This window comes from Pan paniscus, chromosome X (genome assembly GCF_029289425.2).
Source record: "Pan paniscus chromosome X, NHGRI_mPanPan1-v2.0_pri, whole genome shotgun sequence".
In the NCBI taxonomy this organism is placed as follows: domain Eukaryota; kingdom Metazoa; phylum Chordata; class Mammalia; order Primates; family Hominidae; genus Pan; species Pan paniscus.
Window position 1 is genome coordinate 132,088,377 of NC_073272.2, and position 23,049 is coordinate 132,111,425.

Consider the following 23,049-nt stretch of genomic DNA (forward strand, 5'->3'; position numbering starts at 1 on the left):
ATGCTTTTGTCATTCGTCTTTTTCTACAAAGGTGCAATTGCAAAAAAGAAAAAGAAAGTAAAAGAAAAAATAAGCAGTAATATTAATGCTTTCATTTGTCACAAGCTTTTGTGATATTAGACTTAGTCTAATAGCTAAACTAAGGAACTATTGACATTATCATCACATAAAACTACAGCAATTACTGGCAAAGTCAAATACTTGGCCAGTGGATTGCTATCTTCATGCAACATACAACCATTTTGAAGAGAACACTCACACACACATACTTTCATACACACACATACTTTCATAAACACACAGTGGCAAAATTAGTGGGGGTTAGCAACAGTCACAACCCAATGTCTTAGAAAAAATACATGGGTCTCAATTAGAGGAAAAAACATAATCACGATATAATATGCAGGACTCTGGTGCCAGCAATGGACATAGAAACAGCTGAAGTCAAACATGAAAATGCACCATGCTGAGTCCAAACAGAGCAAGCAAGACTTCATTTTATCTTTCATTTTTTTCTTTTCTTTTTTTTGAGACGGAGTCTCACTCTGTCACCCAGGCTAGAATGCAGTGGTGCAATCTCAGCTCACTGCAACCTCTGCCTCCTGGGTTCAAATGATTCACCTGCCTCAGCCTCCCGAGTAGCTGGGACTACAGGCGTGTGCCACCATGCCCAGCTAATTTTTTGTATTTTTGTAGAGATGGGGTTTCACTGTGTTAGACAGGGTGGTCTTGATCTCCTGACCTCATGGTCCGCCCACCTCGGCCTCCCAAAGTGCTGGGATTACAGGTGTGAGCCACCACGCCCAGCCTTCACTTTATTTTTCTAAAGCTGAAAAGTTTTTCATTTGACTCCTGCCAGCCAAAAGCAAAGGGGTGCTGGTATGTTTAGTTTATTTATGAAGCTATGTGCTCTTGACTACTCTTATCTGGATACTACTGAATAGATAAACAGGTTTGTTCACTATAAGGTACTTCTGGCAAAGGCAGGTTAGAGCCGGTCTTACCAGAGTCAGCTCCAAGTAGATTTGTGGAGTAAGCAGGGTTTGACTTGATCATCTCATATTCCCCTTCTGTACACCTTCTTTTTCTCCATTTTAATATCCCTCCTTCCCCTAGCTTAATTCATTTAACCCATCACTTATAGTGCTTAATTCAACATTTATAGTATCATTTGCCAGGCACTGTGCTTGGTTGCTCTGCCCTGGCCCCATATTTGTGGCCTTCACTAGTACTTGAAAACTGGACTTGGTCCTTGTTATTCCCTAGCCTGAGCCTATGTGAAAAACATCTCAGACTGAGAGGAGTGATCGAGTTCCATCATCATCTCAACTTTGGGCAATTTAATTTTTAAGTGGATGCCTCTGAATGTCATACGTAGATGTAGATATATGTGTGTCTGTTTGTCTATCTACCTATCTAATCTACATCTCCTTAGCTTTGGTTGGCTGATTCGAGAGAGAATAGCTATAGTGATATATGAGTTCTCTATTGCTTCATTGATGGAGTAGATTAGAGGCTTGAGATGGCTCAACAATACTGTTGAGGAAAGGTAGCTGTCCAAATAGAACCAGAAATACCATTATTTTAGAAGAAAAAATGAAGCAGTTGAGAAGTACATGCTTTTTCCTTTCATCACCGCTACTGCTACATTTTTTTTAAAGTAGGATGATTCTAATTTTTCCAAAAAGTCTCCATTTTCACAGTAGCTGGCAGAACCCACACAAAAAGAGGGAAGAGCACCTGGCTGGACATCCTGAGATCTGGCTCCTGGCCTCCCTTGGTGCAATTAGCTGAAGTATCTTGCTCTCTGGGAGAAGAACTGTAGCATACATTGCAGTGGAAAGATCATGGGACAAGTATGAGAAGACCAGGTGTCTAGGCTGCCCTCTGCTAGTAGCTAGGTGTGTGCCTCATGGAAAGTGACTTACCTTTCTTGAGTCTCAGTGTCCTTGTGTTCAGCAAAATAATTGGTCTCATGTAAAGTATGAAAATGTTCCAATACCAAATGAACATTATAAAGGCTCTTGGTGGCTACTACACATGCCCAGCTTTGACAGTTACTTGCTTTCTGGGGATAATCCAATGGGTCAGCAAATGGATTGACTGTGTTCTGCTGTGTTGGCCAGAATAACAGGTTCACATTACCAAAGGGAACCATATGTGAGGCTAAATGCAGTGGTCTGGCCTAATTGGTCATGGGTCAACCTCTGCAAAACCTATGCTTCCTGATCTCAGTGACACAGTTCTGCACTGAATTTTTTTTTTCTGTCTTGTCAATTTGGCTCACTGTTGGCATAGAAGAAACTGCTTGCACCTCCCTGAAAGTCATTTCCAGGGTAGTCTGGCTCTGCTGCTCAGACATATCCCATTCCATCTGTTCCTCCCTGAAACAGAGGGCTGGCTACCCAGCTTCACATCCAGGCAATGAAACAGAGCAAGCAGAACTGACGCAACATTCAAGCTGTAGGTTTCCTAAGCGACTCAGCATGCTACACTGAATCTCAGTAGGCTCCAAATGGATTGAAAGTTGGAAAAAGGTGGAATTAGACATTTCATTTTAGCTTTGACCTAATCCACAACTCCAACGTGTTCTGCCCCTCTGGAGTGACCGACTTGCATTTTCTTTCTCTGACCTAACCTTGCTACATGAAGGGTAAATGGATAAAATTAAAGAGCTCAGGGATTGCTTCTCAGGAGCCTTTATTGATATCCCCATATGACCTATTTCCCACCCCAACCCTGGCATCAGCTAGGGATTGTAGCACTTAAATACCACGTTGTCATCCTCTGTCCTCCCTACTAAGACTGTGAACTGCTTGGGGGCACCTATAGTATTTTATATTTATATGGCCCCAGAGTCTAGTGCAATGGCACAAAGTAAATGCTTAATATATTTTAATTACTACTACTATTATTAACATTGGTGCCAAAGAAGGTTTTTTACCAAAATTGTTCATTTGGATACCTCAGGTGGGCATATCATTATCCTCTTGGAGCCTCAATTTCCTCATGTGTGCAATAGAAATAATAGTGCCTGTTTCATGAGCTTTTGGTAGGCAAGGATTAATGAAACAAAATGTACCAAGTGCTTGGGACACAGGTTGGCCCGTAACACTCAGTCAACACATATTCCTTATTTTTAGCCATGATGCATATTTGGGGCAGCTTGACTTTTGCTTTTTTGTTTTCTTCAAAAACAGAGAAGACTGAATTTCTTTTCAGAGAAGAAAAGAACCCTCCTTCTATCTCCCAGCCTGTGTCTGGCCTCAAAATAACATAGGGAAATTCTTAAAAACTGCTCTATATCCTATTGTCATTAGGTCAAATAACATCAGAACATGGCATCCTCTGTGCTGGTTGTTGTAAAAATACACCATGGGGAAAAGCCTTGGGGTGGAGACATCTACCTATCCCCTCACCACCACACACACCAAAGCTAAGGAAATGCATAGACAGTGCAGCAGGAACTGGCAATCACAACTCTCTCTGAACTAGAACACAGTGCCTAAACATCCATAGGCACTGTTCTATAAAGTGTGAAAAATGCCCTTCATAGTCTCACCATATGCACAGAAGGTCAGTACTGCTCCTTTTGAAAATGATATCCCAAGAAGGAGAAAATGTACAGTAATGGAAAAAAAGAAAAATCTCCTGAAAACTGATGGGAGAGGACTAAGAGGAGGAGAACAGTGCAAGAAACCCTGGCACACATATCTAGGAAGAGGATGTCGGAGAACTTGTAATTTTTCACTAACAACCAATAAAAACAATGAAGAATTCAGAACTAGCTCAGTCTATGAGTCACTATACATGTCAAGTAAAAGTTACCTATCTCAAAATGTGCAAAGAGAGAGACCCTTCACCATGGCAGAAGCTTGGGATGTGACCAAGTATGGCAAGTGAGATATAGATCATTTTTTATCTCCTTAAGAATGTATTTATTCAGCCCTCCCACTGTTGAAAACCTGGGTATGGTATTAGGTATGCATTCTCTATGTCATCTTAACTCAGATTCTACCAATTGCTCCTTTTGTAGCTCAAATGGAGATTCTTCACTCAAAAAGTAAGACAGTGAACTCCTGCAAAGCCAAAAGAAACAAGGGAAGGCCCCTTTGGAAAGGCAACAGCAAATCACAAACATCCATAATTATACATCAGGGACTAATAAATGGAGATTGTGCCCTGTGGTTTTTGGTGTGACAGGTAGGTACAAGATGCCCAGGTAGGGTCTGCCATTGTTGTAAGCATGGAGTTAAAAGAAGTTCTGCAATGCCATCCCTGTTAACTAAGAGTGCGTGTTAACAATGAATTGGGACTAATTTGAAAACATTCAGCTGCCTGGGAATGTGTGCATCAATTCCCTTCCTTCATAATTTATACAGCATTTTGATTATGGTGCTCAGCAATAAATAACTGAAATGAGTTCTAACTGCTTGGAGATTTAGTTTTATGTCTTTAACACCATTTTTTATATTCTGCAAGATAACCCGCATTCAACTTTATATGCAAACCTGAAATGGTATTCAGAGGAAAAGAAGGAAAAAAAGGCAGCCAATAGATCTTTGACTTTGGGAATTGAATATAAGATCATATTCAAAGTGCAGCATTTATGGTCCAATGCTGAATACATAAAATATATGACCATTACAAATTCATCTTTCATTGCAAAGCTGTGCTCTTGTAGTGACATATCTTATTGCTAGATTAGAGCTTTTAGCATGATGAAGGTATCTTTCATTTTCTCCTAGATGCAGGCTGGGTGCTCTTTCTGGACTGAGTTTCTGCCTGTCACAATGCCCCACACCCTGGAGAGAGAGCTTACGGAGAACTCGAGCCATTCACCACAGGGTTGAAGCAACTTCCAAGGGGAAGTGTCTAATTAGAGGTATGTCATCTGCGTGGGATCACACTGCCTGAATTTGCCACACTTTGCTGAAGCCAAAGGGAGAGATCGGCTGGTGTTGTCTTCTGGAATAAGCCGAAAAAAGGTCAATCTAATATCGCAAATATTCAGCCCATACAAGTTTTGGTAATACCAAAAAAACAGCTTCGTGTAGGACTTGGTGCATGTTAGTTACTAGGAAAAGAATATACATATCATATAAATCAGTGATATGGTTAAAACATAAATGTACTTAAACCAGGAAATTTATGGAAAAGCTTACCAGATTCTTCTAACTCAAGCCTAAACTCAGTGTATGGATCAGGACAGGTTTTCATGGACTTTGTAAGTCATAAATCAGTGCTGCTGCTGCTGCTGCTGCTGCTTTAATTCTTAAAACTTGTAATCCAACTCTTACATTGCCCTTATGGACTTATGTCCTTGCCCTTCACAGTCAGCCCTAAGCTATCTTTCCAGAGTCATCTCTTGACTTTTCCATCCCTCTCCTCCCTCTTCCCTAGTTCTTCATGCACCCAATATTACTGACACATGCCTTGCTCGTTTCAATTCCCCAGTGACGAGCCCAGTGGGAGGCACACAGAAGACATTCCACAAATCTTTGTTGAATGAATATAAATAAATGACAAAAGGAGGACAGCACTTGACTTTTTGACAGCTATGTCAGATGTACAGGAGCACTTTTTCACTTACTTCCCACTCTTAGATGTGTTCCGGGTCTTTGTGGATGACGGAGAGTTGGCGCCTGCGTTAGTGTTTGGAGAACCCCGTTTATCCTTACTATACCCACAGAAAGAATAGAAAACATATACACAACAAGGACCACAGAGACAAAAAGCAATTAGTCACTTCATTTAAAGACTTTCAAGGCCAGCCTGCATATCCCCCCACCACCCCCTGGCCAATCTCTCTCTCTCTCTCTCTCCTGTCAAAGTATGATCTTATCCAGTTGTGCCCTTTAAAGGTAGAGAGTGGGAACCACTGGTCAAGTTCAAAGAAAGCTATCCTTTTGGCATTCAAAGCTTGAGCTCATGGATTCCATCAATGATAGCACCACAGCCCAGGCCCCAAGGGGGCCTCTAGTTTAAAAAAAAAAGTATAAAAATAACTAGTCTTTAAAATAAAATCCTTTCTTTCCAGGCACGGAATTCTCTTCATTACATGTTCAGTTCTGAAGCTGCTGACTTTTAGTGAAGTATGTGGATGCCAAATGACTTCTAAAAGTCTTTGGGAGATACTATCAGATGAATTAATAATTTTCACTCATAATGTTACATGGGAAGTCCGTGAATTCAGATATTCTTTCAGGAGAATCACCACCTGCTTCATGAGTAATTGAATTTAAATCTCCACCTTCAATAACTCCACAGCTTATGTCAAACCTTGGAAACAATTACGAAATAAATCACAAGGAAGGCCTGCTTAATCTCATCAGGTTAATAAACGCAGACGAATTAATCACCTAAAGGTAAACAAAAAGGAATAATTGATTGGAGTCTTCTTGATTACTTTATTCTATTTCCTTTATCAAACTATTTTACCATTATCTTCAGTTCAGCTGCTCTGCCTTGAAATTATTCCTTTACTTCATCTTCAGATTTCCATGGAAACCAATTCAAAGCCTTTCTCTCCACTTGAAGATGTGTGGAATTATTTATCCTGATTTCATCAGGAAGATTTTTTTTGTTGTTAGTAAGTTCTACGTCAGCATAACCTTTTATAAAAAGTGAAGGTAAGAAAGAAAAATATGTATCTTTGCTTTTAATGTGTATAATAGAACCTTCCAGTGGCAAAGAATATTGTCTCAGAAAATGTCAAACATCTTTTCAGATATTTATGAATCTTTTAAGTATCTCCAAAATAGGTGTCTGCAAGTAGCTGTATTTACATGTGGGGTGGGCTGGGGGTCACAAAAGATATTCTGCCATGCACCCATCAGCTTCAAATGACTTCATGGATATGATTGGAACAAGAGATAATGATGGGTTCCTGGTGATTGCAAAGGTAATAAAGATGTGTGTGGGCATGGAAAAAGGCTGATCAGGAAAAGTCAGAGAGACAGCAACTGTCCAAGCACTTAAGAGTCAGTGTCTAGGCTGGGCACGGTGGCTCATGCCTGTAATCCCAGCACTTTGGGAGGCCAAGTCAGGCGGATCACGAGGTCAGGAGTTCGAGACCAGCCTGGCCAATATAGCAAAACCCCATCTCTACTAAAAATACAAAAATAAAAAATAAAAAATTACCCGGGGCATGGTGGCGGGCGTCTGTAATCCCAGCTACTTGGGAGGCTGAGGCAGGAGAATAGCTTGAACCCAGGAGGTGGAGGTTGCAGTGAGCCAAAATTGTGCGATTGCACTCCAGCCCGGGCGACAGTGCGAGACTCCGTCTCAAGAATAAAACAAAACAAAAAACATCTAGGGGGTATGAAAAGCAGCTCTTAGAAGTGGGAGATACCCATGTGAGCTCTGGCTCTGCTGCTGGAGTGGATGGCTCTGGAGAGAGTGGACACACATTCTATCCCAGAGGAGGGGGCAGAAATCCACTGGAATGAAGTGCTGGGATTCCTGCACAGTGCAGGGACCATTACCCCGTACCACTCACAGACTCACCAGAATGTGGCCACATTCTGAGTGGGGACTGAAGAATTCATTTGTGCTGCCTCTATCCGTCCACGATGACTTCCTGGCAAAGGATTCCTTAGGGACCTGAGACCAGGGACCATCCTGGCTATCCTCCTCACAAATTCAAAATTGTCTCTTCCAGAAGTTTGGCATAGCCTGATGCAAAGAATGCAATATGCTAATATGCTCTGTGTCACTCTTGCACCCTGGTCACTGGCCACTGAGCCTTCCTCCTCCTAGCCCCTCACTTAAGCAGTAGGCAGTGGGAAACTTGGCTGGAAGCATTCAGATACAAGGGATGTTTTTGACGTGTCTCATGCACACTACTGGGCTCAGAGTAGGTGGTCATTTAAGTCATCACTAAATCACTAAGTGCTGAGTCACTAAGTTCATTCATTCACTTTTTTTTTTTTTTTTTTTTGATAAAGCAAAATCCCCCACTGCTAAATTCCCATGTCTGCGCCTTGGGCACTAGGGTCCTCTATAGTTTACATTATAATTGACCCTGTTTAAGCTCAATGCAGGACACAGTAGGACATCAGGGAAAGCTATCAGCTGGCAGCGCAGCCTCATTATTGTCAACTGGTGCTCTAGCGGGAGGTGGTCCTGGAGCAGTAATCCTTTAAAAGATAGGAATAAGGGCCCCTCTAACCTACTGCCAAATCCCCCAAGTGCAGATATTGGGGAAATGAAAACAAAAACATTCTCAGGAATAAATCACACAGGGAAGGCATTGCACCAAGAATAGGGGTAAAATTAATCAAGTAACTGGAAATGTTTGTTCTGTGCAAATAACAGATCCATTAACAGTGATGAAATGTATCTGAAAGGGGGATCAAGAAGAACTTGTGGCTGGCTTGGATCCTCGGAGCTTAATTTTGTAGATGTACTAATGACTGTGGTATAGAAAAGTTTACCTAACATTGACAGAAAAAGTCTTCATTCCCCCACCAAAATCCAGGTCAGTTAGATAAGCCTGGGCAAGATGCCATAATTCTGAAACTTTGAGAGAGAAGGAGATCTAAAGCAGTGATATCAAGGACACTGCAGTTTCTAGAAGGGTCCCATGAGAAATAAAGAGAAAATACTGCAGCTGCAGACTGTCTGGGAACTTCAAATATCTTTGGGGCAAAGACCTAAAGATTAAGATCCTGCCAAGAACTCTGGTCACTGAAACATCCCGCAATCGCAGGGATTTACAAGAATAAATCCAACCTGTTTCAAAGACACATAGATATAATTTTGGATATATGAGATTGGTGGGGGTGGGTGGGTGCTCCTTGATTTAGAGTTCCTAACTTACATAACCGAAACAGATCTACCCCAGTAGTTATTCTTTTGATTTGCCCATCTCTAGACTACTTGTCAGCCCTCATCACTTTCATCTTGTCTTTGAATTGTAATCTCAAACCTTATGTCCTACAATTTCCAAGGCTATGGATCCAGGCTTCCTCTACCTCACCTGAGTAGCTATCCTTTTCTATGGATAAGCTGCTTTCCTCTCTCTACTGCCTCACAACCAAGCCTCATTAAAGGCCTGTGAAAACAATTACAGGTGAGTTTCTGTTGGGAAAAGTTAATGAGTGCTAGCTCTCCTTCTGTCTGGTTGGCTGTCCATCTCCATCTATCAAGAAAACCCTTTCCCACAGGTTCCATAAATGTCTCCAGCACTACAAAAGTGAAAAAACAATTTGCAGTATTATGCACATTGTATTCAGGTGGGAAAATTGCAACTAACCCAACTCTTCAGCATTTTCAAAGTGTTTCTGATTGAATGATTTGATGCTGAAATGGTATCCAGTGTACTTAAACCAAAATGGCAATCAGACCCACTCCAATCTGAGTTTTGCTGTTTGGTCAAAGCTAATTGTGGGAGAAGAACCCCGTGGCTTAAAACACACCTGACTCACTTTTTTGATGGGTGGCATATAGAAACTTCTGCATCTCCTTTGTAAGCTCTTTTCGGAATTAATTCATCTCAGATCCCTGAAAAATAGTTGTGCTGATACAACTACAATAGTACTGAAATTTTAAGAATTAATTTTCAGGGTCCCAGGAAATTGAAATTGTATTTCAAGAGAACAGGTTTGGCTATGATATTTATTGTCTACATATCTTTTACTAGGCACTTAGCATGTGGTGCTCGTAGTGTTGCTTATATTTTATTATTTATCTGTCTCTCCAATTCACTTTTAAATGGGCAGTCAAGAGGTATTCATTGAACAAATAAATGAAAAAGCTGCATTTGGGCTCAATGGAAAGAAGTGTCATGATTGAGTATTAATGTCTTGCACCAGTTTGAGAGAAGGAAGTGGTGACACATGTCACATATCTTCCATCCCTGAAGAGGAATGGTCTGGGAGAATTGGACTCCAGTCACTGAAGGTTGGTCATCATGTGCATCACAAAAAAGGTGAGCTTAGAAAGGATTCTCAAGCAAGCTTGCTTGGATGGTTGCAGAGTGCCTCTGAAATAACACATCTGTTGCATTTGTATAGTCCTTAATGTTTTCCAATGTGTGTTCTTGTAAGTGATAACTGAGATGAAACCCACTTTATTGTTGAGGGTTTGTTTCAAGTCTCTCTGAGGGAAATACTGGCTATTCTTTACTCCCTAGAGATGCCTCTAGGCTCCTGAACACTCCCTGACTGAAAAAATGCACTTAAAACAGATAGACTCTCCCAGGGATAAAAGCTCATCTAGTCGGCCTCCCCAACAGGTGCTTCAGGCCCCTCTCCAACAGATACACCAAGTCGTCATCTTTTGAAAGGTTTTTCAATCGTGGTTGTTTCCCCATGAAAACTTGCTTTTCTCTTTTCTAAGAGACTCACATTTCTGAAGTATGTTTGCCCTTGTTCTATTGTTGAGCAAGACACCTCTTCAAATATTGATTTCCTTTAATTAAAGCTGATAATACTTTCGCATTTCATTTTTTTCTATCTTGTTAGGTTATGTCCTGAGTGGTTTTCTTTGTTCCAAACTTTTTCACTTCTTTTGCCCGAGGTGTCTAAATTAGAGTCCTTGCCCCTTTAAGTATCTTACGCTCATTATCTATATTTCTGATAATCACCTGGCAAAGATAGTTCAGTTCATTGAGATGTGCTTTTATTTAGCATCCTCTTCTAGTTTCCCTTTGCCTAACTATGGATAATAACAGGATTTCTGAGGGAAGGGAAAAGCTCATTTTTATTGCTATGAAGCCCAGTGTAACTATGGTCTCTCAGAAGCAGCCTCATAAGTTCAAAGCATTTATTCAGGAATCCCAGGTTCTAATCCTGGCTGCCAGCAAGGCATTTAACTTCTTGCTGTCTTAGTCTTCTTATCTACAAAGGAGAGGGAATTATACTGATCAGGTAAACCATTCACAATGAAGCTCACAGTTACTCTGGAATTGAAAAGCTCTTGGAAAAGGCAACCAGGGCGCTCACATTATCTTGCCCTCTCCCCTTCCATTAACTTTTCACTCTAGCAGCTCACCACAGGGCATCAGGGACTGCAGCAATGGGCTCATTTATTTTTGTTGCTATTTTGCTCTCTTCACCTCTTGGTACATGTTGTTTTTGCCCAGAGAGTGACAGTCACGTCCCTGAATGCCTCATTGGGATCAAGAAAGAACATGAGTCAGTTTCTAAATTATATTATTTTCTCATTTAAGCTGACTAATCCCATGTGTCTTTACCAACAGTATGGACCGTAGTTACAGACTATCAGAGGCCAATAGAATGGTATCTAACAATTTTAAGTGGTATTATAAAACTGTTGCGTTCGCATCTAACTCTGGGCTTCTCCATCACATCAGGGACTGAGGAGCAGAAACCATAGTTATGGAATTGGATGGTTTGGGGTAATTGAGATCTGAAATATAATGAGAGGCTGGGCTGGAATGGCAGTTATAGGGGTGGAAAATAACTATGCCTGGCATGGCAAAAGAAAATATGACAGAACTTGGGGATTGACTATGTTTGGGGAATGAGAATAAACCCTAAATGAAAGTCACTGAGAAGGTTTGCAAGTTGGATGACTGAGAACAAATTTACTCTGCCAGTGAAAGAGAGAGTAGTTGGGAGGGAGATCTGGACTAGAGGAGAAGATGACGGATTCAGTTTGGGGCCTATCGAGTTGGGGTATTGATGGACAGTGTCCCAGTAGGCAATTAGAGAAATGGAACTGGAGCTCAAGAAGAAAGACAAGGCAGATGTGCGGTCATTGCTCCAAAGTGGGACTCAAAGCCATGAGATAAACAGTGAGGCCTGATGAGACAGTGATCCACTATGATTAAGGAGTGTTTCAAGAAGCATCCTATGCCAGAATCTGTTTACTCCCACCCCACTCTATGAGGATTTACAACTGCGTTACAAAGACTTGTATGCCAGAGGTCCAAGTAAAAGCATCTAAATCAGGTAACTTAGTTATGTAGAGATTAATGCTAAGGTTAATGAGGGAAAGTGAAGGCCTCGTTCCTGGTGCAGGCCAGTGGCTTTCTTCATCCCATGCCCATAGCCTGCTTCTCCCCATTCTCCCAGCCCACCCAGATTGCTTACAGATGACAAGGCAAGCTGGGTACCAAGAGATTGGTGGCAATCATTGGCAGCCCATTCCTATAACAAATACCTCACAGAGTACATCCTATGCTGTTTTCACCTTGGTGTAAGAAGGACACCCTGGCAAATGAGCAAAATTGAGCTTTCTACCTTGGCTTCACTTGCAGTTCACATCTTTTCTCTTTACCACGGACTAACCGAGTACTAGAATTTATACCTCCAATAGTACTAAAATCTCCTTTTTTTTTTTTTTTTTTTTTTTTTTTTTACATGATTCCCTTCCCTCTTGATTCTCAGTCTCTGCAAGTGTCTCACTAACTGGCAACCTCAGCTACCCTCTCTTAGCAACCTTGGTTTTGGGGCAGAAAGCAACCTGTCTGGGAGTAAATCAAGGGCTTTGCCCTTGAAGAGCCAAAGTATCCCAAGCTTCCTGAGTGGAGTTTAGTGTATTAGGCCAGTTTTGAGGGACCTGTGGCCATCACCTTTCCCATACTGAGGTAAGCTTTTGTTGTTAGCCCTGCCTCTGCAACTTCTTACCAACTGAATCCTTTAATGTCTCTGGGTCTCAGTTTCCTATTCTGCCAGTCGTACTTCTTAAGGTCATTACCTAGTTTTGAAAATTATACAATGTTAACCCATTTAACCACTCAGAAAATATTGAATGTGTTTACTCTGTGCCCTTTAATGTGTGTTTACTATGTAGCCTTGGGGATACTATGATGAGTGTGACAAGGTTCCCGCCGGCAGGTGGCCCCAAGGCTAGTGGAGAAGGCAAGCATGTTAACAGCTACATAACAACGTAATGTACCAAGTGGAATAAACAAGTGTGAAAAAATGCTAGGGAAATAAAACAGGAAACAACTGCGTATGCTTGGGAAAGTTAGGGAAAGCAAAGGTAAATGTGAGTTTCCATTATGAAAATTAGGATTTTTGTTTTTGAAGAATTGTAAATCAGAAAAATGAGTTATGAGAATTTTCACAAAATAGAACGAAATTATGCTTATCCTTAGTTTGAAACAGTTCTCTCTCAATAGTGGGCTCATAGACTTAATCATACATCAGATAACCTAGAGTATTTTTTAAATGCAGGTGGCAGGGACCCCCAGAGTTTCTGATTCAGCAGGTCTAAGATGGGACCTGAGAATTTACAATTCTATCAGGTTCCCAGATGACGGTAATGTTTCCTGTCTATGGCCCACACTTTGAGAACTACTGCCTCACAGGAAGCATGAGACAATCACACTTGGTGGAAATTGAAAGAGAACAATCAGCTGTATCCATTGTCTCTACTTTCCAAACATCAAAATTCAAATCTGCTGGATAAAGTGCCCCGCTGTAGGGCTTCTGAGGAGGGCAGATGAGAATGCAAAGGGCTGCTGACATCCATCTCTGCAAAAGCTCCTCTTTCCTGGGGAAGTGGCAATTACTGCAAACACCACAGAGTGGAGCTCCATAGCAGGTGAGACAAAGATTGGATCTGACAGCATTAGTTGAGCCCGAAGTTCTATTTACTGAAAATGATCCGGCATAATTAAAAATTCACAACTGGAGCCTAGTTGGTGAACATTACACATTAGGGAGTCCCCAGAGTAGGCCAGAAAATTCTCAGTGAACTTTTTAGGAAAAGCCAAAGGAGCCAACTGCAATGGCAAGAATTAGCACACGGAGAACAAAGAGAAGTCAGTCAGCCTATTCATTTGGAGGTGAGATTCTGATTTTACACTACAGAATGATACGAACTAAGTGTTGGTGGAGAGGCTCATTTCCTCCTCCCTGGTGAATTACCACTTTGTTTCACTTTCTACTTAATATGTTCTTATGGGATTTTCAAGAATGTCCACTCTGCCTGCACATTACATATTAACTTCTTTAAGGACAAGGGCAAATTGTATTCACATCTGTTCACAATATCTCTGATCACACTTGCCACATACAAGGTTTTCAGCACCTGCTGACTGAAAACCATACCTGGTAAATTGGGCTTCTAACATGTTTACTGAATTGAATTGACTGACTGACGCAAACTAGGTTAGAGGTTTACTAAAGGAGTCATGTGGCTTTGGCTTTTTGTTCAAATTATATGTTAACTCACACTTTATGACTAAAAAGTGACAGCCTATTGCAGAAGTATTTCTTAGCTCTAGTGCCCACAGATAGGAAACCCAAGTAGAGTAAAACCAGTTAGAATTAGCAACTTTGGAGAATGGTGTTGCCATACTAACTGGAAGCAGCCCTGGTGTTGTGGAAAAAGTTTGGGCACTGAAATCAGGAAGAGCTGAGGTCATATTCTGTCTTTATAGCTAGAACTTGAACAAGTTGGGTCATTGAGGCAGGGTTGGTCCTACTTAACCAAGACTGCTGATTTTGACATTGGGGCATGGGGTACCCATTCTCTAGCTCCATGTTGTGCCCAAAGCCAAGAGTATTCAAATATTTCCTTGTTGCTGAACTTGGCATCTTGAGTACTTTCTAGGGGGCCAAATGCATCTAGTACCTAAAAGTGCATCTGGGCTAGGTGTGGTGGCTCATGTTTGTAATCCCAGCACTTTGGGTGGCTGAGGCAGGAGGATTGTTTGCGCTCAGGAGTCCAAGACCAGCTTGGGCAACATAGCAATACCCTGTCTCTACAAAAACAAAAACAAAATTAGCCGAGTGTGGTGGCACATGCCTGTCATCCTAGCTACTTGAGAGGCTGAGTTGGGAAAATGGCTGGAGCCTGGGAAGTCAAGGCTGCAGTGAGCTGTGATTGCACCACTGCACTCCAGGCTGGGCAACAGAGCGAGACCTTGTCTTAAAAGCAAACAGTGCATCTGGCTCCTTAGAAATCAAGTAGAAGGGCCATGCCAACAAGATATTGAAAATGCCTTCTGGGGTAGAAAGGAAAGTTCCCCTAAACTATGCGTTCATGTGTCTGTTAAAAACACTGACCCTTTAAACCAAAGGAATTTGTGCTTTTCTCTTCACATTTATTTACAGGGACAGATGAAACTATTTCAATTTTTAAACTACTTAGTTATCACACATTCAGGCATCATACCTTTGTTTGAATGCGTGTTATTTCTAAGTAGGGTCTCCTTTGCAAATATTATCTATTCTGTGATCTGTATTGACCACTTTTAATTTTCCTTTCCAAGTGAAACCCAATTGTCAGCCTCTTTGTATTGTGTTACAATTTGGAAAATTGAGCATTATTTTAGTGTGCATGAAAACAGAAGACTAAAATTCTGACAATTTATGGAAACAAAGCACATCTTTTTTATATCATCCACTAATCACTGTTAAACGCTAAACCTTGTATAACTTAAACCAATCTACTTCGCTTCATGCACATGAGTTTTTAATCACAGTCTGGTTAAACCCAAGATGCTTAACTGAGCCAAAGAGTGAGGCTCTTTATTGACCCCTCCCCAGACAAGGGAAAGATGCCTAGAAATATAGAGTTAGAGGAGTCCTTAGAAATAGAAAAGTAAGGTCCAGAGAGAAGGGATGTATTCAAGGCAAGTATCCAAGGATGCAGTACTGACTTGACAGAACTTAGCTAGCATATAGCAGACAGGGCCATAGCCACCACGGAGTACAGAACAAGGCCAGAAGGTGTGGGATCAAAGATGCTGTAACATGAATTAATTGTGGCTCCATTTGCCAATATCAGCCATACAAGAAGGGTTGGCCGTCTTATCAGGGAACCTGCCCCTATAGTCACGTAGGTTCTTTTCTATTTTCCCTAAGCGTCAGCCAGTTTGAGAAATAAAGGGACAGAGTACAAAAGAGAGAAATTTTAAGGCTGGGCATCCGGGGGAGACATCACATGTCAGTAGGTGCCGTGATGCCCCACAAGCTGAAAAACCAGCAAGTTTTTATTAGGGAGTTTCAAAAGGGGAGGGAGTGTACGAATAGGGTGTTGGTCACAAAGATCACATACTTCACAAGGTAATAGAATATCACAAGGCAAATGGAGGCAGGGCGAGATCACAGGACCACAGGACTGGGGCGAAATTAAAATTGCTAATGAAGTTTCGGGCACCATTGTCATTGATAACATCTTATCAGGAGACAGGGTTTTGAGAGCAACCGGTCTGACCAAAATTTATTAGGTGGGAATTTCCTCTTCCTATTAAGCCTGGGAGCGCTATGGGAGACTGGGGTCTATTTCACCCCTACAGCCTCGACCATAGAAGACAACCACGCCTGGGGGGGGCCAGTTCAGAGACCCACCCCCAGGCGCGTATTCTCTTTCCCAGGGATGTTCCTTACTGAGAAAAAGAATTCAGCGATATTTCTCCCATTTGCTTTTGAAAGAAGAGAAATATGGCTCTGTTCCACCTGGCTCACCAGCGGTCAGAGTTTAAGGTTATCTCTCTTGTTTCCTAAACATTGCTGTTATCCTGTTCTTTTTTCAAGGTGGCCAGATTTCATATTGTTCAAACACACATGCTCTACAATTAGTGCAGTTAACGCAATTATCACAGGGTCCTGAGGCGACATACATCCTCCTCGGCTTACGAGATGACGATTAAGAGATTAAAGTAAAGACAGGCATAGGAAATCACAAGTGTATTGATTGGGGAAGTGATAAGTGTCCATGAAATCTTCACAATTTATGTTTAGAGATTGCAGTAAAGACAGGCATAAGAAATTATAAAAGTATTAATTTGGGGAACTAATAAATGTCCATGAAATCTTCACAATCCACGTTCTTCTGCCATGGCTTCAGCCGGTCCCTCTGTTTGGGGTCCCTGACTTCCCGCAACACAGCCTTTTTTTTTTGTTGGGGAGAGTATGTGGAAGAAGATGACATGTTCAGTTTTGAGCTATGTTGAGTTTTGTGTGCCTGTTGGTACCTCTAGGTAAGATGTTTAGTTGGCAATTGGATAGACGGATGCAGAACTTAGCTGGATATAGAGATCTCAGCTGAAGAATGGTCTTTAGAGATTTGGGAGTCTATGGTAGTTCAAATCTTTAGAAGAGATTACATGAGGAGAGTGTGTAGCATGAGAAGAGAATAGCCTTGGAAGAAGATTAAGGAGGACAGGCCAGAGAAGGGAAAGTGGGCTCAAAGGAGAACAACACCAGAAGGCTTGGGATCAAAGGAGAAACTAGATCTGGGGGCATGAGTATTCCCATCATAATAGACTCATTTGCTGATGGCTGGGCATGGTGGCTCACACCTGTAATCCTAGCACTTTGGGAGGCTGAGTCAGTGGATCACCTGAGGTCAGGAGTTCAAGACCAGCCTGGCCAACATGGTGAAAACCCTGTCTCTACTAAAAATATAAAAAAATTAGCTGGGCATGGTGGTGGGTGCCTGTATTCCCAGCTACTTGGGAGGCTGAGGCAGGATAATCACTTAAACCTGGGAGGCAGAGGTTGCAGTGAGCCAAGATCAGATCGCACCATTGCATTCCAGCCTGGGCAACAAGAGCAAAACTCCGTCTTAAAAAAAAAAAAAAAAGTCTTGTGTTTTGGGTTTCCAGCCATTACATGTTGCTTTTTCCCTGGTGCACTTATCTGATTAGCTGTGGTATTTCGTCAGTCATCCTGTCCTTCATCCCACCAAGGAGCCTTTGTAATTACATGCAACCTGTTCTCAATTCCTGGCAAAGATGACCTGAGGTATGCTGAAGGAAGCAACATGTGCCAAACAAATATAGAATTATTGGCTTTGGATATATTTTTGTTAGTCTGGCCTTATTTATTGCAACAAAAGTTAATTAAAAAAAGAAACTGTTTTAGTACCTCAACTAGATGTCATAACTGTTTTAAAGTTTATGCAAATATGGTTATAACTTCTCAAAGAAACAACAAATCCACCTTTGATTATTGTTCCTGGTTTGTTTCCTTTATTATGTAGAAAATCAGAAATGGGTCGTTTTGCTCTCAACTTGGCTTCAAAACGTCAAGAAAGTCTTGGCTCTGATATAATCAGAATTTAAGGGCTGGGCATGGTGGCTCATGCCTATTATCCCAGCAATTCAGGAGGCCAAGGCAGGAGGATCAATTGAGGCCAGGAGTTTGAGACCAGCCTGAGCAACATGGGGAGACCCCTGTCTCTACAACAAATTAAAACATAAAAAAAAAATTTAAGTCAGCCTTATGCCACGACCCACTTGATGAACACTTCCAGAAGCCTGTGCTTCCTGAAAGTCATGATATCATCTCCGTCACCTCTTTGTAATATAGGTTGTCAGCTTTCAAACAATGGTCCTCTGGTTCTCTCCAGCCGCAAAACAATCAACTTCTTACTTAATAAAGTCTTTAAACCTATACAAACCTGGTGTCCACCCATTTCTCTATACTAAGCACTTTAATCACAGTGCAAGATGTCACTGTCTGGAGGCACTTCTTGGCTTAGAGCAGATGGAGGAGTGGAGAGGTAGAAAACTCCAGTGATAAAAACATGAAAGGTAGAAATCATGCTTATTATTTAAAATGTCTAATGTCTAAATGACATAAAGAGCAAACTCCTTGCAGAGAATGTTCTCAGTACTGGCGGAGCAGATGCTACTGTAGGAAGAACCTGCCCTATCCCTGACTTCCCTTAACGTAGGTGAGACAATAGCAGTCTTCACTCTGTTACTGACACTGTCAAGGAAGAGATGCCATAAATGTTAAACCATATTAAACAATTTTCAGACCCCCTCTCAATGGAGGATGTATGAGTCCAGACACCTCAGAAATATACGTTTTACAGAATGATTCTATGTGAGATGGGAAGATAATGTAAGCCGTGAAAGGCTAGAACCTTCACTGGGGCTCAAGAATGTCAGTCTATCATCATGCCTTGGGGAAGTAGACCAGACCTTCAGATCTGAAAGGAGAAGGCCTTGCAAGTAGCAAAGAAGTTTCCAACAGCAGAAAGTAGAGTTAGCATATAAGGGAACAAGATAGTATTTATCTCAGGGAATCCCAGAATTGGGAAGAGGGGCATCCAGCTAGCTGCCTCAAAAGGATATAAACAATCCTTTGTGGCTTGGGGGCAAAAGAAATGGCTTTAAAAAGCTGTTCAGTGCTTCTCCTGGGATTCTTAGAATTATGGATTTTTAGACTCCATCCACTCTAATGACGTTTACTTTTTTTTTTTTTCAGAGCAGTTTATTAGTTACCTTTGACATTCTCAGCTTTGTCTGTGGCTTGTGAGAGGCCAGTTCAGCATTAAAGTTTCAGAAGCCCAAGGGGGAAATAAAACCCCAGAAGGGGAGTAAGCCCCTCTTACTCTCAAAAAGTTCTGCTGTTTCTTTTTAAAAATTTCCCAGGCCAGGCACGGTGGCTCACACCTGTAATTCCAACACTTTGGGTGGCTGATGCAGGATGATCGCTTGAGCTCAGGTGTTCAAGACAAGTCTGGACAACATAGTGAGGGCTCGTCTCTAAATAATAATAATAATAATTAAAATGATCCGGGCATGGTGGCACTTGCCTGTAGGCCCAGCTACTCCAGAGGCTGAGATGAGAGGATCACTTGAGCCAGGTAGGTCAAGGCTGCAGTGAGCTATGACCACACCACTGCACTCCAGCCTGGGCGACAGGGTGAGACCCTGTCTCAATCAATCAATCAATCAATCAATCGAGGTAAACAATTAAAAATTCCTTAAGGACTCTTTCTCTACTCATCCTTTGTATGCCTAGGTGGGCATTTTATTTCAATTAAGGGGTCATGTCCTTTACAGCCTGCTTGCCAGGATGTATCCATGACCTATGGATAACAATGGGCTGTGGAGAACCAACTGCTTTCAGGCATGGGCCCTGACCTATCTAGTTTTAGTTTCTGAGCACAGTACAGAGCCTTTGTTTCCTGCTCATACTGTCTCTTCTGGAATAGGCTGTCCCCTTCAAGAAATTAGCAGATAGAACAGAGGCAATTTTTAATCCTGTCAAGTGATGGTCACAAACTGAAAGTCAAGTAAGACACCAAGTAAAACAATCCTAGCATCCGTAATTGCTACAGGTCAGCACTCCTAGTGCTGGAAGGTTCTGGTTTAAGTGGAAATTTTCTTCTTGACAGCTTTATACAACGAGCTCCAGAGATAAGAATAAATATTAGAGAAATGCATGCCGCTATTTGCCTCCCCATCCCCACTTGTCCTGATATTTGGGGGCATACAGAAATTATAATTCATGACTAACATAGGAAAAAAGCATCAACTCTAGTGTAAAAATAGGGGCTGTAACTAACAGAAATCCATTTTATTTCAAGGAGCACCAGGTCAGAGCAAGTAGCATGGGCCAGGAAGAACACAGGTTGGTGTGTTCGGACCATCACAGACTAGGGTCAGAGCACTATTTTTTATAGTTTATAACCCATCTAGTACCCCAATTTTGAGAAAGCTTATCCTAAAGCATACCTGTAATATGACCCTGGGGAAGAACAAGATCAGTAGAAATATTTTAGAAGGGATAAGAGACTCATTCTCAAAATCTTAAAGAGCAAGATTACTGAAATTGAATGCTGGGGTTAGCTCTGAGTTTCCTAGCAACGAAGGCAATAAACATTAAAAGAAACACACTGGATAATAGCATTCTCAACTTGTGATTAAAGAGAAGGTATCATTTTGTCAGGAGAATCAAACTTATTCCTGGTGCCAAAACTATGAAGCACTGATTTTTACAGGATATATAGGAGCAGTCTCCACAGGACAGTGTCATATATATACATATATATATACACACACACACATATATATGTATATATATGTATATACATATATATGTATGTATATAGAGAGACATTTTAAAAAGTCAAGTTAATTGGGATATACTTTCCATTCAGTAAAATTTACTCATGCCCATTTTTTTTAATAGCACCTGGGGATACCATATTGGAAGGTAGGCCAGTAACAGCTAAGCTAAAGTGGCAAATGGGCGGCCTTTCTGTGATCTAACCTGATCCTGGAAAGATGGTGAAAAACCAGGAGGCATGAATTTGAATGCAGGCCTTGGACCAGTGGCTCCCTAAAGCACCTGCTCATGGGACAATAGGAAGGATTGCTCCCACTGGATCACCTTGTACCATTGCATTTGGGGCTTTCCTTGGCAGCCCCTTCCCTAGCACAGCTCACCTGTCTGGATCCTGCCCTCTCATCAGCAGTGTTATCTGCTGTCTACATCCTTTTGGGAGCTAGGGAGACTTAGCCAAAGGCTGCAGAGAAGCACTCTGATTTTCCTTGGGTCTCTTTCTAGTTCTTTGTTCAGGACTCATGGGGTGTTGCTCTGTTGTCCAGCTCTAGCACTTGTTTTCTTTTATCATCATCTACTTTCACTATGTGCAATTCTTTTTCTATGCCTCCTAGCAATTCCTCATGAAAGCCATTCCTGGGAACAGGGCATTGGCTCATCACCTAAACAATAAATTCAATGATTTGATGCTCTCTGAAGACTAAGAACCCACTTTTTTCTTTCTTGTCTATAGGTTACCGAGGAGCACAGTAAAGAAGTAGATATCTTTTCCCAAAGGCATATTCACCTGTAATCAAAGAGGACACACACAAAAAGGTAACAGAGCAAACAGAGGCTCCCTCTTAAGACCTTAACAAATTAAAACCCATATTAATTAATTCTCTGGCCCTTTATTTGCTTCTGTATTAAATATACTAAGGTGATTTTTCATTCTGACCCAGGTTGTCACAAGCTCAATAATTCACTCAGGGAATTCTGACATCATGTATTTGGCCCTGCATGTCTATGGAGTCAAAAGGAATAACTCATTAGCAAGCAAGATATATTAATTAAACTTTTGTAAATTTACACTCATGAAGGATGCTAGCTCCATCCAGATTGTTGGAAGGAGAACCATGCTCATAGTTACTTGGCAAATGTGGAGCCAGTGTAGGCGGTGTGACAAAGTATTGAAGCAGATCTTTAGCAAGCGCACGAGGGCCTGTGTTGTACCCAATGCATGCTGGTCCTCTCAAAGTTGTTACCCAGAGAAGCTGTATACAGATTCCAAGGATACTGCTGGCGTTCACATTTCCAGAGTTGTTCCCTGGGAACTATCTTCATAGACAGTTATGAGCCACATGAGAAATATCACTCATGACTGTGTAGTCACACCTCACTTCTGGCCCCCAACCATAGGACCCAGTCTGATCATCCAATTAGTACATCATCATTACCTTCTCAGGACATTTGACTGATTCCCAAAATTCAATCCACTCTCAAAGGACAAAGATATCTCTCAACCAAGCAGAGTCAAGAGAACATGCTACAGCTGTCAAATGTACTAACCAATACAGCAACATGCAAATGTTGAATATGTTGAGGAAATCAGCACCCTTTTCCATTATGTCAGTTCTACTATGTTTGTTAAAAATAAATCCATTGCATTCCTTTATTCACTATAGTGCTTTGGCATCATTTTCCCTTTGATTAGAAATCAATCCTAATATTAGTATTCCTAGATAACTGTTCATTAATTTTCACAGTAGATATAGGTGAAAGGACAAGATACCAAGCTGAAATGTCCCCTGCCACCAACTTTTAGCTCCTCTCAGCATGTGATCTTTCACTGACTTCTTTAATGAAAACAGTTCTGCTGACAGGTGAGAAAATGGATTCATATGTCAGTGCTTTCAAAGGTCCATTAAATATAATGTTATTTAAAAGCATATTAACTATCCTAACCAGTGTCAGACAACAACTAGGGAAGTGCAGGAGCTTGAAGACTAATGTAGATTCTTAGGATGCTGAATGCAAATGTAAATCACAACCCTCACTAATTAAAACTTTGGCCCTTTGATTGTTCCTGGAGCAAGTTCACAGGGGTGATTTTTCATCTCTGCTTGGGTTGACACAAGCCCAATAATTCACTCTGGCATTCTGACATCACTTGCTTGGCTCTGCTTGTCTGTGGAGTCAGAAAAAGTATCTCATTAGGGAATGCGAGGTATTAATTAGGCTTTTGTAAATAGCAACAGTGTGTGATGCTAGCTCCTGATTTCATCCAGATTGTTGAGAGGAGTGCCACATGCAGAGCTGAAAACCTGGAGCTCTT

The 23,049-nt window shown here is 41.4% G+C and overlaps 1 protein-coding gene and 1 long non-coding RNA gene across 4 annotated transcripts in view; one reads left to right on the top strand and one right to left on the bottom strand.

The window, feature by feature from the left end:
• The window catches only part of HS6ST2 (heparan sulfate 6-O-sulfotransferase 2), a 317,733-nt gene that overhangs the window by 37,460 nt on the left and 257,224 nt on the right, over positions 1-23,049 (bottom strand). For 2 of the 3 annotated variants that reach the window (XM_008967170.4, XM_008967171.4), the window contains one exon: positions 5,594-5,680. The exons of the other annotated variant lie outside the window; for it this stretch is intronic. In XM_008967170.4, coding sequence (XP_008965418.1) covers positions 5,594-5,680 — 87 coding nt within the window. The remainder of the gene's footprint in view (positions 1-5,593; positions 5,681-23,049) is intronic. 3 annotated transcript variants of the gene reach the window in all.
• On the top strand, positions 4,117-10,209 carry LOC130541179 (uncharacterized). Its single transcript, XR_008955236.2, has 3 exons — positions 4,117-4,203; positions 4,749-4,885; positions 6,041-10,209. It is a non-coding gene; the product is annotated as an uncharacterized LOC130541179 (long non-coding RNA).